This window comes from Manis pentadactyla, chromosome 2 (assembly GCF_030020395.1).
Source record: "Manis pentadactyla isolate mManPen7 chromosome 2, mManPen7.hap1, whole genome shotgun sequence".
Taxonomy (NCBI): Eukaryota; Metazoa; Chordata; class Mammalia; order Pholidota; family Manidae; genus Manis; species Manis pentadactyla.
In genome coordinates, this window is record NC_080020.1 from 21996008 (window position 1) to 22011263 (window position 15256).

Below are 15256 nucleotides of genomic sequence, written 5' to 3' on the forward strand. Positions count from 1 at the left end.
CTCTCTAGAAGATCAGACTGGAGGGACGATGGGGTTCTCTCCAGGCATGCTATCCCTTCCGAGTGGTCTGGGCCAGGGTTTCACCACAGAGCTGTCCAGTGTAATGGCTTAGATCTACAAAGCGACAAAGGATGACAACTGGAACTGTGAAAGACAGACACTGGTATGAGGGACAAATGGGGGAAATAAGAAATAGAAGCCAAACCCTTAATAGAAAATTTTATGCAAAGTAAACAGAGTAAAAGTTGTTTGGTATCACAATAGGCCTGTCTCCGGTGTACTTTTTTTTTTTTAAGTCAAATGCCACAGAATCCTAGGATTGGAGAAGCTCTCTTCAGCCAGCCACCTAGTTTATCCTCCTGCCTTGAGGACAGTTTTCCCTTGTCTGTTGCACAGACTGTCCCTCTCAAGGTGTGATTACAAAGCCTCTCCTACATCCTCATTCACTTTTTTCACTCAGCGAATACTACTGATCATGTATAAAATGTGATAATGCAGAGGCAGAAGTAAGTGTGAATCAGATACGGCCCTCAGTCTCTAGAAATTAACAGAGTTTCAAGGCACATAAAGCAAACACATCAATAACCACCCAAAGTAGAAAGACTCCTGTCTTAAGAAGAGCCCAGGAAGAGTGTTCAGGACAGGGAGGCAGGTGAGGGTTCACAGAGTGGAGACCTGAGCTGAGCCCAGCATGGCAGGTAGAGTTTGCAAGTTGCCCATGAGAAAGCAGGGCCAGGACAAGAGCCTAGAGGGACACAGGCACCACCACACAGGAGTGCATGGGTTTCGTGGCCACACAGCGGGTGGGGGTGGGCAATCTGTAGTGGGTGGGAATTCCTCAAAGCACTGAAAGCAGCGACCTCATGGTCAACATTTTCTATCCTTGGTTGCTTCCAAAAAGGACACAAAATAGATTAAATATGGTATCACTTTGCCCAAAATCTTAAACTCACTCAGGATTTGGCCCCTGGCACTGGAAATTCTTCTGTACAAATAACTTAAAATAACTCCTAAATGAGGCCTCCACATATTTCTTCCAATCTGCAATTCAGCAGAAACTGAAAGCAAATATCATGTGTTAACTCATAAAGACCACAATAAATAAGAACCACCTACATTCTCTGGAAAGGCATTTTACTTTTGGTATTTTCTCCTTCTACCGCCAAGAAGAAAATCTCTTCACCTTCCTATTGCCCCCACCCCGACCCTCCCCCCACCTCCCGCCAAGCTTTTCAGGAATAATCAAGAAAACTGCTTTGAGTCTAAACGAGAAGAGGCTGAATGCTCTCCCGGACTCTCCTGAGTCCAGCAAGGGTCGTTAAGGGCTCAGGGATGACTCCTTCACTATCAGCAGCCAGTGGCTGGAAGCTTATGGGCAGGATGATGGGTCAATCAAATTTCTACCTTGGCAAATGTTTAATCCACTTAAGGCAAAGGTAAGCATTGTAGCAACCCCACCTGCCTACCAGAGGCCTCCCCCAAATGCCTCTGAGCTGCGCCTCAGGAAATCAGGCTCCTCTAGCCCTGGTTCTGCCATTAACTCCGTATAATAATTCCCTTCCCTTCCCTCAGCCTGTTGTCTCACCTGCAGAGTGAGGGGACTGGCCCAGACAACAAAGTTTCCATCCCTTCAGCTCCAAAACACTAGGATTCTAGGCGATTGACCAAAATTACTCTTTTTAAAAATCAATGGCCCCAAGCTGGGATTACCCAAAACCCTATGAATACCACAAAATCAACTCCATGGACCACAAAGTCTTCACTACTGGAGATGGTAGGGTGAAAAGCTTTGCAAATCTCTGTAGTTATGTTTATGGTCCAAATCAGTAGTTCTTGTACTTCTTGGCCTCAAGATCCCTTTATAGAGATAAACTACTAAGGATCCCAAATAGCTTTTGCTTACATGGATTATATCTGTTTAATAAATAAAATATCTATTAAATTTATTAAATAAGTAAAAATGAACCTCTTACATGTTTTATTTATTTATTTATTTATTTATTTTTATTGAAGGGTAGTTGACACACAGTATTACATTAGTTTCAAGTGTACAACACAGTGATTCAACATTTATATACATGATAATTCTAGGTACCAGCTATCACCATACCAAGTTGTTATAATATTTTGACTATATTCCTTATGCTATACATTACATCCCGGTTACTTATTTATTTTACAATTGGAAGTGTGTACTTTTTTTTGTGTGTGTGTGTGTGTGTGAGGGCATCTCTCATATTTATTGATCAAATGGTTGTTGACAACAATAAAATTCTGTATAGGGGGGGTCAATGCTCAATGCACAATCATTAATCCACCCCAAGCCTAATTTTCGTCAGTCTCCAATCTTCTGAGGCATAACAAACAAGTTCTTACATGTAGAACAAATTCTTACATAGTGAATAAATTACACGGTGAACAGTACAAGGGCAGTCATCACAGAAACTTTCGGTTTTGCTCATGCATTATGAACTATAAACAGTCAGTTCAAATATGAATACTCATTTGATTTTTATACTTGATTTATATGTGGATACCACATTTCTCTCTATACTATTATTATTTTTAATAAAATGCTGAAGTGGTAGGTAGATACAGGATAAAGGTAGAAAACACAGTTTAGTGTTGCTCTTATATGTTAATGTAAGATTTTTCTAATGAAAAGTAACTCTATTTTCCAAAAAATAAAGTGTGAGAAGAATGGCACTAATTTACTTTTTTGCAAATCTCTTTAATGGTACCTGCTTGACAGTGAATTATCTACTTCTACATTCATTCTGCTGTGATAGGTTGTTTTGGTTGAAGTACAGGAAGAAAATCTGTCCTCCCAGAGACATGTGGTTGGAATGTATTTTAATAGCCACTTCAGACAACGGTGGTACTTTTTCTTTAATACTATCCCAAAACTTGACACATTGTTGTTTCTTAGAAGTCAGCTGAAATGTGGAATCTGAACGTTGCACACCCTTTGAGATTCACATTAAAACCACTGGTGATCTTGCTCTTGGAGTGAATCTTCTACCCATGCACAATTTTCTAACATCACACTTTGGTCGTTTGGAAGATTGGTCCCTGGAGTTATAAGGATCTTCCAAAGGCTGGCACATTTCATTACACAGTATCCAAAAATATCACATTTACTAATATTAATGATCTCATCATTAAAGTCTTTAATGGGAAGCTGTCAACGGTACAGAACTGAATAGAAGTTTTTTTCTAATTTTGCTTAAAAGCTCACATTTTATTGTGGGCAAGAAATACTGTTGATAGTTTTCCTTGAGGTGATGGTGTCATTCTTTTCATTTTCAAGAAAATGTCTGCCAAGTTCTCAGGTCTGAATAACCTTTAATTTATTAGTTCTTCCTCCTAGCAAAAATAGTGTTCTACAAAAAAAAAAGTGGCTAGCCCATCCAGGTCACAATTCAAATAATCACTCAAAATCTTGTCCTTGAGACAAGTACCACACTTAGGTGCACAGTAAAAGTATTAAGGGAATACTAAAAAACTGGTACTGAAGGTTTAAGATTTAATAAAATTAACAATTTGATTAAAATCATCAAGGGCATGCTTAAGTGAACCTGGCTTACTCTTTCTACATGTGTGGCAGTGCAAAATACAATGACGCCTTCCACAAACCACCTCTACAGTGCATTTTGGAGGGACTGCTATAGATGGAAGTATTCCTAAGGCTAAATAGCAGTCAACAGGAGAAATAAAACAACAGCAAAGTAGAACAATTAATTATTAAGCAGATGCAAAATCAAACCAACTACCCCCAAAGTCAATCAAGGGACAGACAAAGAGTACAGAATATGACATCTAATATATAAACAATGGAGGAGGAAGAAAAAGGAAGAAGAAAAAAAAGAATCTTTAGGTTGTGTTTGTAGTAGCATACTAAGTGAGTTAAATTAGACTGTCAAAAAGTAAGGGAATTACCCTTGAATCTTTGGTAACCAGGAATCTAAAGCCTGCAATGGCAATAAGTACATACCTATCCATAATCACCCTAAATGTAAATGGACTGAATGCACCAATCAAAAGACACAGAGTAATAGAATGGATAAAAAAGCAAGACCCATCTATATGCTGCTTACAAGAGACTCATCTCAAACCCAAAGACATGCACAGACTAAAAGTCAAGGGATGGAAAAACATATTTCAAGCAAAAAACGGGGAGAAAAAAAGCAGGTGTTGCAGTACTAGTATCAGACAAAATAGACTTCAAAACAAAGAAAGTAACAAGAGATAAAGAAGGACATTACATAATGATAAAGGGGGCAGTCCAACAAGAGGATATAACCATTATAAATATATATGCACCCAACACAGGAGCACCAGCATATGTGAAACAAATACTAACAGAACTAAAGGAGGAAATAGAATGCAATGCATTCATTTTAGGAGACATCAACATACCATTCACTCCAAAGGACAGATCCACCAGACAGAAAATAAGTAAGGACACAGAGGCACTGAACAATGTATTAGAACTGGTGGACCTAGCAGACATCTACAGAACACTCCAACCAAAATCAACAGGATACACATTCTTCTCAAGTGCACATGGAACATTCTCCAGAATAGACCATATACTAGGCCACAAAAAGAGCCTCAGTAAATTCAAAAAGATTGAAATTGTACCAACCAACTTCTCAGATCACAAAGGCGTGAAGCTAGAAATAAATTACACAAAGAAACTGAAAAAGCGCATAAACACGTGGAGGCTTAATAACATGCTCCTAAATAATCAATGGATCAATGAACAAATAAAAACAGAGATCAAGCAATATATGGAGACAAATGACAACAATAATTCAACACTGCAAAATCTGTGGGACACAGCGAAGGCCGTGCTAAGAGGGAAGTATATTGCAATACAGGCCTGCCTCAGGAAAGAACAATCCCAAATGAACAGTGTAAACTCACAATTAACCGAAGTAGAAAAAGAAGAACAAATGAGACTCAAACTCAGTAGTAGGAGGGACATAATAAAGACTAGAGATGAAATAAATAAAATCGGGAAGAATACAACAACAGAAAGAATCAATGAAAGCAGGAGCTGATTCTTCTAGGAAATAAACAAAATAGATAAACCCCCAGCAACACTTATCAAGAGAAAAAGAGAGTCCACACACACACACACACACACACACACACACACACACAAATAGAATCAGAAATGAGAAAGGAAAAATCACTACGGACACCAGAGAAATACAAAGAATTATGAGAGAATACTATGAAAAATTATATGCTAACAAACTGTATAACCTAGAAGAAATGGACAACTAGAAAAATACAACCTTCCAAGACTGACCCAGGAAGAAACAGAAAATCTGAATAGACCAATCAACAGCAAGGAAATTGAATTGGTAATCAAAAAACTAGCTAAGAACAAAACCTCTTTACCAGATAGTTTCACTGCTGAATTTTGGTGAAGACCTAATACCCATCTCCTTAAAGTTTTCCAAAGAGTAGAAGAGGAGAGAATACTCTCAAACTCCTTCTATGAGGCCAGCATCTCTCTAATACCAAAACCAGACAAAGACACCACAAAAAAAGAAAATTACAGACCAATATCCCTGATGAACATAGATGCAAAAATACTCAACAAAACAGTAGCAAACCGAATTCAAAAATACATCAAAAAGATCATCCATCATGATCAAGTGGTATTCATCCCAGGGATGCAAGGATGGTACAACATTCAAAAACCCATCAACATCATTCATCACATCAACAAAAAGAAGGACAAAAACCACATGATTATCTCCATAGATGCTGCAAAAGCATTTGACAAAATTAAACATCCATTCATGATAAAAACTCTCAACAAAATGGGTATAGAGGGCAAGTACCTCAAACATAATAAAGGCTATATATGACAAATGCACATCCAACATCATACTTAACAGCAAGAAGCTGAAAGCTTTTCCTTTAAGGTCGGGAACAAGACAAGGATGTCCACTCTCCCCACTTTCATTCAACATAGTTCTGGAGGTCCTACCACGGCAATCAGACAACACAAAGAAATAAAAGGCATACAGAATGGCAAGGAAGAAGTTAAACTGTCCCTGTTTGCAGATGGCATGACACTAAAGAATCCTACATAAAAAACCCTAAAGAATCCACTCCAAAACTACTAGATTTAATATCTGAATTCAGCAAAGTTGTGGGATACAAAATTAATACACAGAAATCTATTGCATTCCTATACACTAACAATGAATAGCAGAAAAGAAATCAGGAAAACAACTCCATTCACAACTGCATCAAAAAGAATAAAATACCTAGGAATAAACCTAACCAAGGAAGTGAAAGACCTATACCCTGAAAACTACAAGACACTCATAAGAGAAATTAAAGAAGATACCAATAAGTGGAAACATCTCGTGCTCATGGATAGGAAGAATTAATATTGTCAAAATGGCCATGCTCCCTAAAGCAATGTACAGATTCAATTCAATCCCTATCAAAATACCAACAGCATTCTTCAACGAACTAGAGCAAATGGTTCTAAAAATCATATGGAACCACAAAAGACCCCAAATAGCCAAAGCAATCCTGAGAAGGAAGAATAAAGCTGAGGGGATTATGCTCCCTGACTTCAAACTGTACTACAAAGCTACAATTTGTAGTAATCAAGTGATCAAGACAATTTGGTACTGGCACAAGAACAGACCCACAGACCAATGAAACAGACTAGAGAGCCCAGATATAAACCCAAGCATATATGGTTAATTAATATATGATAAAGGAGCCATGAACATACAATGGGGAAATGACAGCCTCTTCAATAGCTGGTGTTGGCAAAACTGGACAGCTACATGCAAGAGAATGAAACTGGATTATTGTCTAACCCCAAACACAAAGTAAACTCAAAATGGATCAAGACCTGAATGTAAGTCATGAAACCATAAAATGCTTAGGAGAAAACATTGGCAAAAATCTCCTGAATATTAACATGAGCAACTTTTTCCTGAACGCATCTCCTCAGACAATGGAAACAAAATAAAAAATGAACAAATGGAACTACATCATGCTAAAAAAGCTCCTGACAGCAAAGGACACCATCAACAGAACAAAAAGGCATCCTACAGTATGGGAGAATATATTTGTAAATGACATATCTGACAAGGAGTTAACATCCAAAATACATAAAGAATCACATGCCTCAACACCCAAAAAGCAAATAACCCTATTAAAAAATGGGTGGAGGATATGAACAGACAATTTTCCAAAGAAGAAATTCAGATAGCCAACAGGCACATGAAAAGATGTTCCACATCACTAATTATCAGGGAAATGCAAATTAAAACCACAATGAGGTATCACCTCATGCCAGTTAGGATGGCCAACATAGAAAAGAATAGGAACAACAAATGCTGGTAAAGATGCGGAGAAAGGGGAACCCTCCTATACTGCTGGTGGGAATGTAAACTAGTTCAACCATTGTGGAAAGCAGTATGGAGGTTCCTCAAAAAACTAAAACTGGAACTAACACTTGACCCAGGAATTCCACTCCTAGGAATTTATCCTAAGAATAAAGTTTCTCAGTTTCAAAAGACAGATGCACCCCTATATTTATCACAGCACTATTTACAATAGTCAAGAAATGGAAGCAACCTAAGTGTCCATCAGTAGATGAGTGGATAAAGAAGATGTGGTACATATACACAATGGAATATTATTCAGCCATAAGAAGAAAACAAACCCTACCATTTGCAACAACATGGATGGAGCTAGAGGGTATTATGCTCTGTGAAATAAGCCAGGCGGGGAAAGACAAGTACCAAATGATTTCACTCATCTGTGGAGCATAAGAACAAAGCAAAAACTGAAGGAACAAAACAGCAGCAGACTCACAGAACCCAAGAATGGACTAACAGTCGCCAAAGGGTAAGGGACAGGGAGGGTGGGTGGGATGGGAGGGAGAAGGGGAATAAGGGGCATTATGATTAGCACACACAATGTAGGGGGGGCACGGGGAAGGCGGTATAGCACTGAGAAGACAAGTAGTGACTCTATAGCATCTTACTACTCTGATGCACAGTGACTGTAATGGGGTATGTGGTGGGGACTTGATAATTGGGGGTATCTAGTAACCACAGTGTTACTAATGTAATTGTATATTAATGATACTAAAATTTCAAAAAATACAACGACAACTAGCATAAATTGGCACTGCCTTGATTTATGCTAAGGCACCAGAATTTTACCCTATTTTGCTTCTGTGCCATCAGGGCAATGTCAACACAGTGAAAGGGCAAATAACATCTTAGTATTATTATGGAAATAGTTTTGATCTCACAGACTTCTTGAAACGATCTTGGGAACCCCAAAGGGTCTGAAGACCACACTTTTCAAATGGCTGCTCCAGATAACTTAGGAAACCTAGCTTCAGTCAACTGGTTTCTCAGTCTGCCAGCTGGGGAAGAAGTACCGAAGCTCAATCAAAGTGGCTGGAATGATGTAACGCAACAGGGCGACAAGAAGAAAAATGTGCCCTACAGAGTGAAGTGAGGCTGTCATCAAAGCAGTGATCATCAGCCTGATGACACCAAGGGTTAGGAAATAATCTAACCCTAACACCCAACCTAAACACACCACCCTGGTAGTGTGTGGGGTTCCTATCTGCACCCCTGATTAGGGATTTTTCCTGAGCCCTTACCCCCTAGAAGAGCCATGTTCATGTATATACTTTGTTCCTTAGACTTTGTTCCTTGGAAAAGTAGATAACAGAGTGGGGCAAGGCACAAATAGACAAGGAATCAGTTCAAAAACTTGTCTCTAAGCTTCTCACATGTTAGAGATTCACTTGAGCTAATAAGAACCCCCAAATCAGCTTATACCTTAATCATACTTGGTATGTTTTCTACACATAAATGCTTGTGTGGATCCAGGCTCTATGCAAGTACTCAACTAACCATCCAAGTCCCAAGGAAGTACTTTCTCCTGTACCACTTGTGATGGGATGCCTGACATTACTTACACGTAGGCTTTCCTGGATACCCACCTTATATCACAGTATCAGGGCAGGATGGGTCCTTAAAACAAAGGATACCCTGGAAAATGTCCCAATACAAGCCCAAGGAAGGTGTCTTCTGATTTGCTCAATTTCTAACAAACAAGGGGAAATTATCTGGAGCTGACAAGTACAACCCAATGTGAAAAAAAGGGATATTCAGAACAACTAAAAGGCATGCATTATATTCAATACAAACAAAACCATTACATATAATCCTGAAGTTACCAGCTGGCTGGTTTTGAACTTCTGAGAGGTCCCTTTAAAAATGAAAATCTAGACTCCATATGGTTAAGCATTGCATAGACAAGTTGATGTCCGAGAACAAGGAGAAAAACTAGAAGGGAAACTATAGAGACAGACACTTAGAAGAAGTATTTCACAGTAACAAGCATGACCTGGGAAGGGAAGCTATTGTATCACTGACTGCATCTGGAGCTCCTTCTGCCTGTGGGAAGCCAACTGGGTGGATAAGGTTGGGGAAAGAGGGGAAATACGGTCCTCACTGCTGCCAGTTGTGCTTTAAGCCATCTTTCCCATCGGCTAACATTGAAAGCAAAAAGGGAATCCCCAAAAGCATGCCACATGAGAAATAAGCTACAGGGACTGAATCTTTATGAGCAGAAATCAGTTAGTGGTGGAGAGGGGCTGATAATGTGGACAGACCATATCATCTAGCTCTATTCCAGTTCACAAGAGAAAATTCCCTGCACCAAGAAAGACTACAGCCAGAGAGAGCCTCCCCAGTAATGAGCCCCAAGAGAAGCTTCTGTGGTCTCCTTGGGCAGTCACAGGGGTCAGAGTAAGTCTTAGACTAAAAGAGCCATCAGTAAGTCACACCCAGCCTGCCAGGGGCCACAAAAATGGTGATAGCTAAGCTTGAGAAATAAACAGAAGGGCTGCAAAAGATGGGATCCTGGCATCCACGGAAAATAACAGGGGTCTGCTGAGATGCAGACTGAGTAAGAGATCTCAGTGGGGTAGAAAGCCTTCCTCTGAATCTTCTAAGCTGAGTGTTGAGCACCAGTCTGTACAGCTTCAGAATGGGATCCTCAAGTATCTTATTTGGAGAAACTGAGGCCCAAAGAGGGCCAAACTCAGCCCAGATGAGTCTTGGGATTCTGTTTCCAGGAATAAGAGTTAAACCTTCCTTAGGGAATACAAAGCAGATCCTCTTCTCTATCAACCCTGTGAATTTTTTAAGTGCAGGAGTTTTTCCTCCCTCTTCCCACTTCTTCAGCCAAATGACCTGGCTGTTTAGTGATACAGACAGAAGTCAGGGAGATTTTACAAAGGAGGCTTCCGATTGCGCTTGGAGGTATTTGAGGTTCTAGCACAGATGACCTATGGTTCTAAATTAAGATAATGTTCTCTCTAGAAGTTTTTCTTATGTGCAGACTGACCAGCACCAGCCTGTTGGAACCAACACAGCTGAAATGGACAAAGAATAGGAAACAGGCTAGAGGGGGCAGGCAGGGAGCTCACATCTCAGTGCTGTTTCTTGCCTAATCTCTTTACATTTTACTTTCAACTGTAGAGTGGGAAATTTGTAGCATGCAGGAGCAAAGTAATGCTAAGGGAGACTATGTTACTAATACAGAATTTAGTAACATGGTTCCCACCAAGGAGAGCAGAAGAAACAGTTACTTACGTTGTACTGTTGCTCTCCCCAAACCGCTGGTAGGAGCTGGAGGAAGAGAAGTTGTTGAGACCTTCGGACGGGCTCTCCTCTGGGCTCACATCCGTGGAGCTGTAGTCATGGTAGTCCTCATTCCGAAGTCTCTGTGTGGACATGGTAGCTGGGGAGACAGGGTCGGCGCTAAGACCACCAGTGGCTGGGGCCTTTAGCTCCAAGCCTGGAGTGGGCTCTGGGGCAGAAGCAGCCATTGGTACAGCCTCTCAGGGACAGGTGCACTCTGGATTAAGTACAGTGATAGTGCCTGATCCTAAGGGAAATGGAAAAGGTGCAAAGTACACATGGGCGGGCTGAGCTCACTTGACTTCTGCCTCCCAACATTCCCAGTGGGTGCCACACTCATCAATTTCTAAATTTGCCACAGCACAACTGAACAAAGCAAAGGTGAGGTACCGCTTGGGAGGTGTCAGGGAGGATGCAGCTGCGCACTTCCAGGAAACCTTCCTTGTCCGTAGCTTGGGATAATTATCCCTTCCTTGGAGCTAATTTCTTTGACCTTGAACAATAATATTGTATCTACATCCATCTTCCCCAAGAGCAAGCTCTCAGAGGATGGAACCTGACTGTTCCTCATTAAATCCTTCTTTTCTCTGCATTCACTAGAGAAACGAACCTTGTTATATTCAAGAAATCCCCTTCCTATCACCTAGTTCTGCTCAAACTCTTCACCAGGTTCAAGAGCCACAGACATCTTTCTCTCTCTCTGCCGTGACCTCTGGCCTATCCTAAACTCTTTGGAGGTCATCAGGGACTCTTACCTGCTTACCTTAGGACTCGTTTCTTGCAACCGGTCTGCATACTAAGAACTGGCAACTGAAAGCAGCTCACAGGAAGACAGGAGCATAGGAGGGCTCACCATTGGCTCCTCCACAACCCTTCCTTTTGATTTTTACAGATCTGCCAATTTTTTTAATATGGTAAAAAAAGAAACCCTTCCTGTTGTATGTTGGGGAAGGATGTTGAGGGTGTTGTTCCCTGGGTGGACTTTCTCAGTAATGTGCCACTACAGAAAAGAGAAGAATGACTTCTCCAAAATACACAGTAAGGATACATTGTAAGAGTCATGTAGGTTCCCAGAATCCTAGAGACTGTTGCTACAAGAGCCTTCAGAGGCTCAGTTTGCAGATGAAGGATCAACCCCTAAAAAGAGCAGGAACCTGCTTTGCTACAGCCAGGTAGCACTAAAGCAGTAAACATATATCCTGATGCATCTGGAAACATCTACTGAATACATAGCCACTTGAAATGAAGGAATACTATAATGAAAAGGAGTCAACTTCCTGCCCTCCAAGAATCTGCAATCAGGTGAGGAAAACTAAGGTACACTAACATTAAAAATTACAAAAATCCTTCTGACCCTTGGCATCCCAGCACAACTGCCCGCCTGTACAGGGCTCTCCCCAGCATGTGGCTGGATGCCCACCCTGAGTCTGCTGTGCTGTCTCAGGTGCGTAATGAGGAGGCACGATCTCCGGCAGTCAGCCCACCCAAAACCCAACAGTGGCTGCCAGAGGACAGGTCTGGTCCCAGGGGACTCTTTGGAAACCTGTCCCACCCTGGAACCTGGGTGACCCAGGGGTGAACTCATTTTCTTCCACCAACTCTAATAGAGGAGGAAGCACCCCACATAATCTCACAAGGAAGGTGCTTGGCAGAAAGCCAGTAAAGGACTTAGAAGTCCTAGAGAAGATCCTGCCTAGCTTCACCACCGGTGTGACCTTGCTAAATATCTAAGAGGGCATTATTGACTCACATGTTGGAGGAATTCAAGGAAGTCATCTAGCAGTGGGGCAATTAAACTCATAAGAGGGCCAGGGGAAAAAAGGCTATGAAAAAAAAAAGCTGTATCTTAAGATAAAGCTATATCTTATTATAGGCCGTTGAAAGCTGCTGTTCAGGCAAAAACTAGTAAGTTAGCTTCTGTGTATAGCAGAAGGCCTGGGTTCTATATGTCCTTTATCACCAGTTTGCTTGGGAACTTGGAACAATTTTCTTTATTTGCTTAGGGTCTTAGTTCCAAATGTACAAGCAGGGAGTTTAAACTAAAATATCTCTGAGCATCTTTCTAGCTCTAATACTCTAGGAATCAAATAATGTAATTAGTTACACAGCTAATTTCTAGCCTTTTCTAACATACAAAAAGTGTCTGAGAAAAGAGACTTCCAGATGAATCCTGCATATTACTGAGGGAGAAAGAACAGAATACAGGGACTGACAAATTCCCCAAATTCTCCGCAACACCAAGAAACCGCTCGGTCGCTTATTTTGTATAGATGCTCAATTCATTCCAAACATTGTAAAGAGGACTCTTAATGTTGTATATAAAAACTGAAGTTACTCACAGCAGAATATTGCTAAGAAACTGCCCCAAAAGTAAGTTCAACAGAAGTCAGTGATATAATAATAGATGGCAAACAAGCTGATGTAATTGTAGCTTGCATTAAGACGAGAAAGAACCCCAGGTAAATGACGGCACCCATTTGTTTTTTCCATGAATTGTACTCTGTTCCAGGGAGCACACTATAAAGGGAACAATGACAGCCTGTGGTGTAGCCAGGGGTCAGCACAAGGATTAGGAGGGGGATGCAAACCAACTAAATGAGGAATGGTTGGAAACACTGAGAAGCTTCAACCTGGAGAACTGGCAACTGGGGGGGTATACAAACTGTCCTTAAGGCTGTCCTATGGATACAACTTGTCCTGTGGGGCCTCAAAAACCAGTCAGAAATAGGATCAGTAGGTGGAAAGTAAAGGGAAGCAGGTCTTTTGAGGCAGGTCTCCCTCAGTAATAGCCAGGATTTGTCTGCAAGTCTCTTTTTTCAGACACTTTTTGTATGTTAGAAAAGGCTAGAAATTAGCTGTATAACTAATTACATTCTTCGATTCCTGCATAATCAACATTAGGAAGAACCTTTTATCAAAAGTTGTCCAAATGGAAAAGATCACTTTGGGAGACAGTGTGTTTCCCGTCCCTACAAAACTCCAAGCAGAAGCCCTGTCTCAGAGCTGTCATGTAGCCATTCAAGCAGTGTGGGTGCAGTTGCACCCTGGATTTCTTCTATGGCTTTCTGGCAACCAAGGCCTCCTCCTGTTGCTCTTGCTCTTTCTCCACTGAATGCTAGCCTCCAAGGCCACCCTGTCCCTAGGCTCCCTTTGATGAAACCTGGTCTCCTAGTTCATTGTTGCAATTGCCAATTCCTGCCTTGCAGAAGACTTTAAGTACCCACTGCCAGAGTGAGGGGGGTAATAAGGAGTCCAAGACAGGCTCATTCTTCAGGTTCCTGAGGACAAAGGACACAGCTTACACTGGACATGTGGCCCACTGACACAAAGTCAAAATCTCTGTGAGATAATTGGACCCAAATGAGTGAACTACTAAGAAAAATCTCCATGTCTGGTAGGGAAAAAAAAATTCTTCAAGTATACATTCAACCAAAATTGCATCAAACTATCAACTATTTGCATAACCTTGATAAATTTTCTTCTTTTTCCTTACATAACTATTGTTTAGTTATCAATGTTCTCATTGATTTAAGGTTTTTCCTACTTATTTCATATCTACTCTTCCCTGAATCTGCACAGTGCACATACTAATGATGTTAGTTGCAATATAATGGTTTATCATTATATTAATAAAATAATTTGCTTCCCTAGCTCCCAATTGTTGGATTTGAGGCTTTTACATTCTTTTTTTTAATGACTCCCTTATATCACAGCTAAAAAGATTTCATACAAGTAGTTTTTAATTTCTGAGTCACATCCTTGGAGTAGAGCTAGGTAAAAAGGCTCATTGTTATGGTTCTTGCCATACAAAAATTATTGAACTAACCAATAGTGTCACTAGTAGTATATGGACATGACTGTATAATTCTGGCAATGTTGAGATCTTATCATGTTTATATTTGTGTTTTTAGATGGATGGGTGGTTCCTTACACTTATTTTGGTTTATATTTCTTTAATTTCCAGCAAATGAAAACTTTGAGAGTATCTTTCCTCCACCTATCAGACTGATGCTCACTCACATATGAAAATACTAAAATGTGTCAAAATAACTATTTAAGAGTTAACTGATTGGTTTCTATTCCAAGTCCACTATAATAAACAAGGGAAATTCCAATAAGGGAAGGAGAATCCATTTATATATGTTTATAGGTCTCTTTTTGGGCATATGGGAAGGTTAGGTGAGGAAAAAGGAGTGGAGGGAGGGAGAGGAGTACTAAAGTGTTATTTAGCTTCATTTCCAAAGTTGAACCATAGTTTTAAGGGAGACTCGTAAACACAAAAAATTACCTACTAAAATTATTTGAACTAATGGGTTCAGCAAAGTTGCAGGATATAGGATTAACATACAAAAATCAGTTATATTTCTTTACACTTTCAATAAACAATCTGAAAATGAAATTGCAAAAACAGTTCCATTTACAATAGCATCAAAAAGAATAAAATACTTAGGAATAGATTTAACCAAGTAGGTGTAAGACTTGTACATGAAAACCATAAAACATTATTGAAAGAAATTAAGACCTAAATA

The 15256-nt window shown here is 40.2% G+C and overlaps 1 protein-coding gene across 7 annotated transcripts in view; it reads right to left on the reverse strand.

Moving 5' to 3' along the window:
* SLC36A1 (solute carrier family 36 member 1) overlaps window positions 1–15256 on the reverse strand; it is a 68480-nt gene that overhangs the window by 47741 nt on the left and 5483 nt on the right. For 6 of the 7 annotated variants that reach the window (XM_036879112.2, XM_036879111.2, XM_036879110.2 and 3 more), the window contains exon 2: window positions 10680–10827. In XM_036879112.2, coding sequence (XP_036735007.2) covers window positions 10680–10822 — 143 coding nt within the window. In that variant the 5' untranslated portion in view covers window positions 10823–10827. Of the gene's footprint in view, window positions 1–10679; window positions 10828–15256 lie in introns of those variants that run through there. The other variant, XM_057490551.1, reaches the window with a different exon arrangement.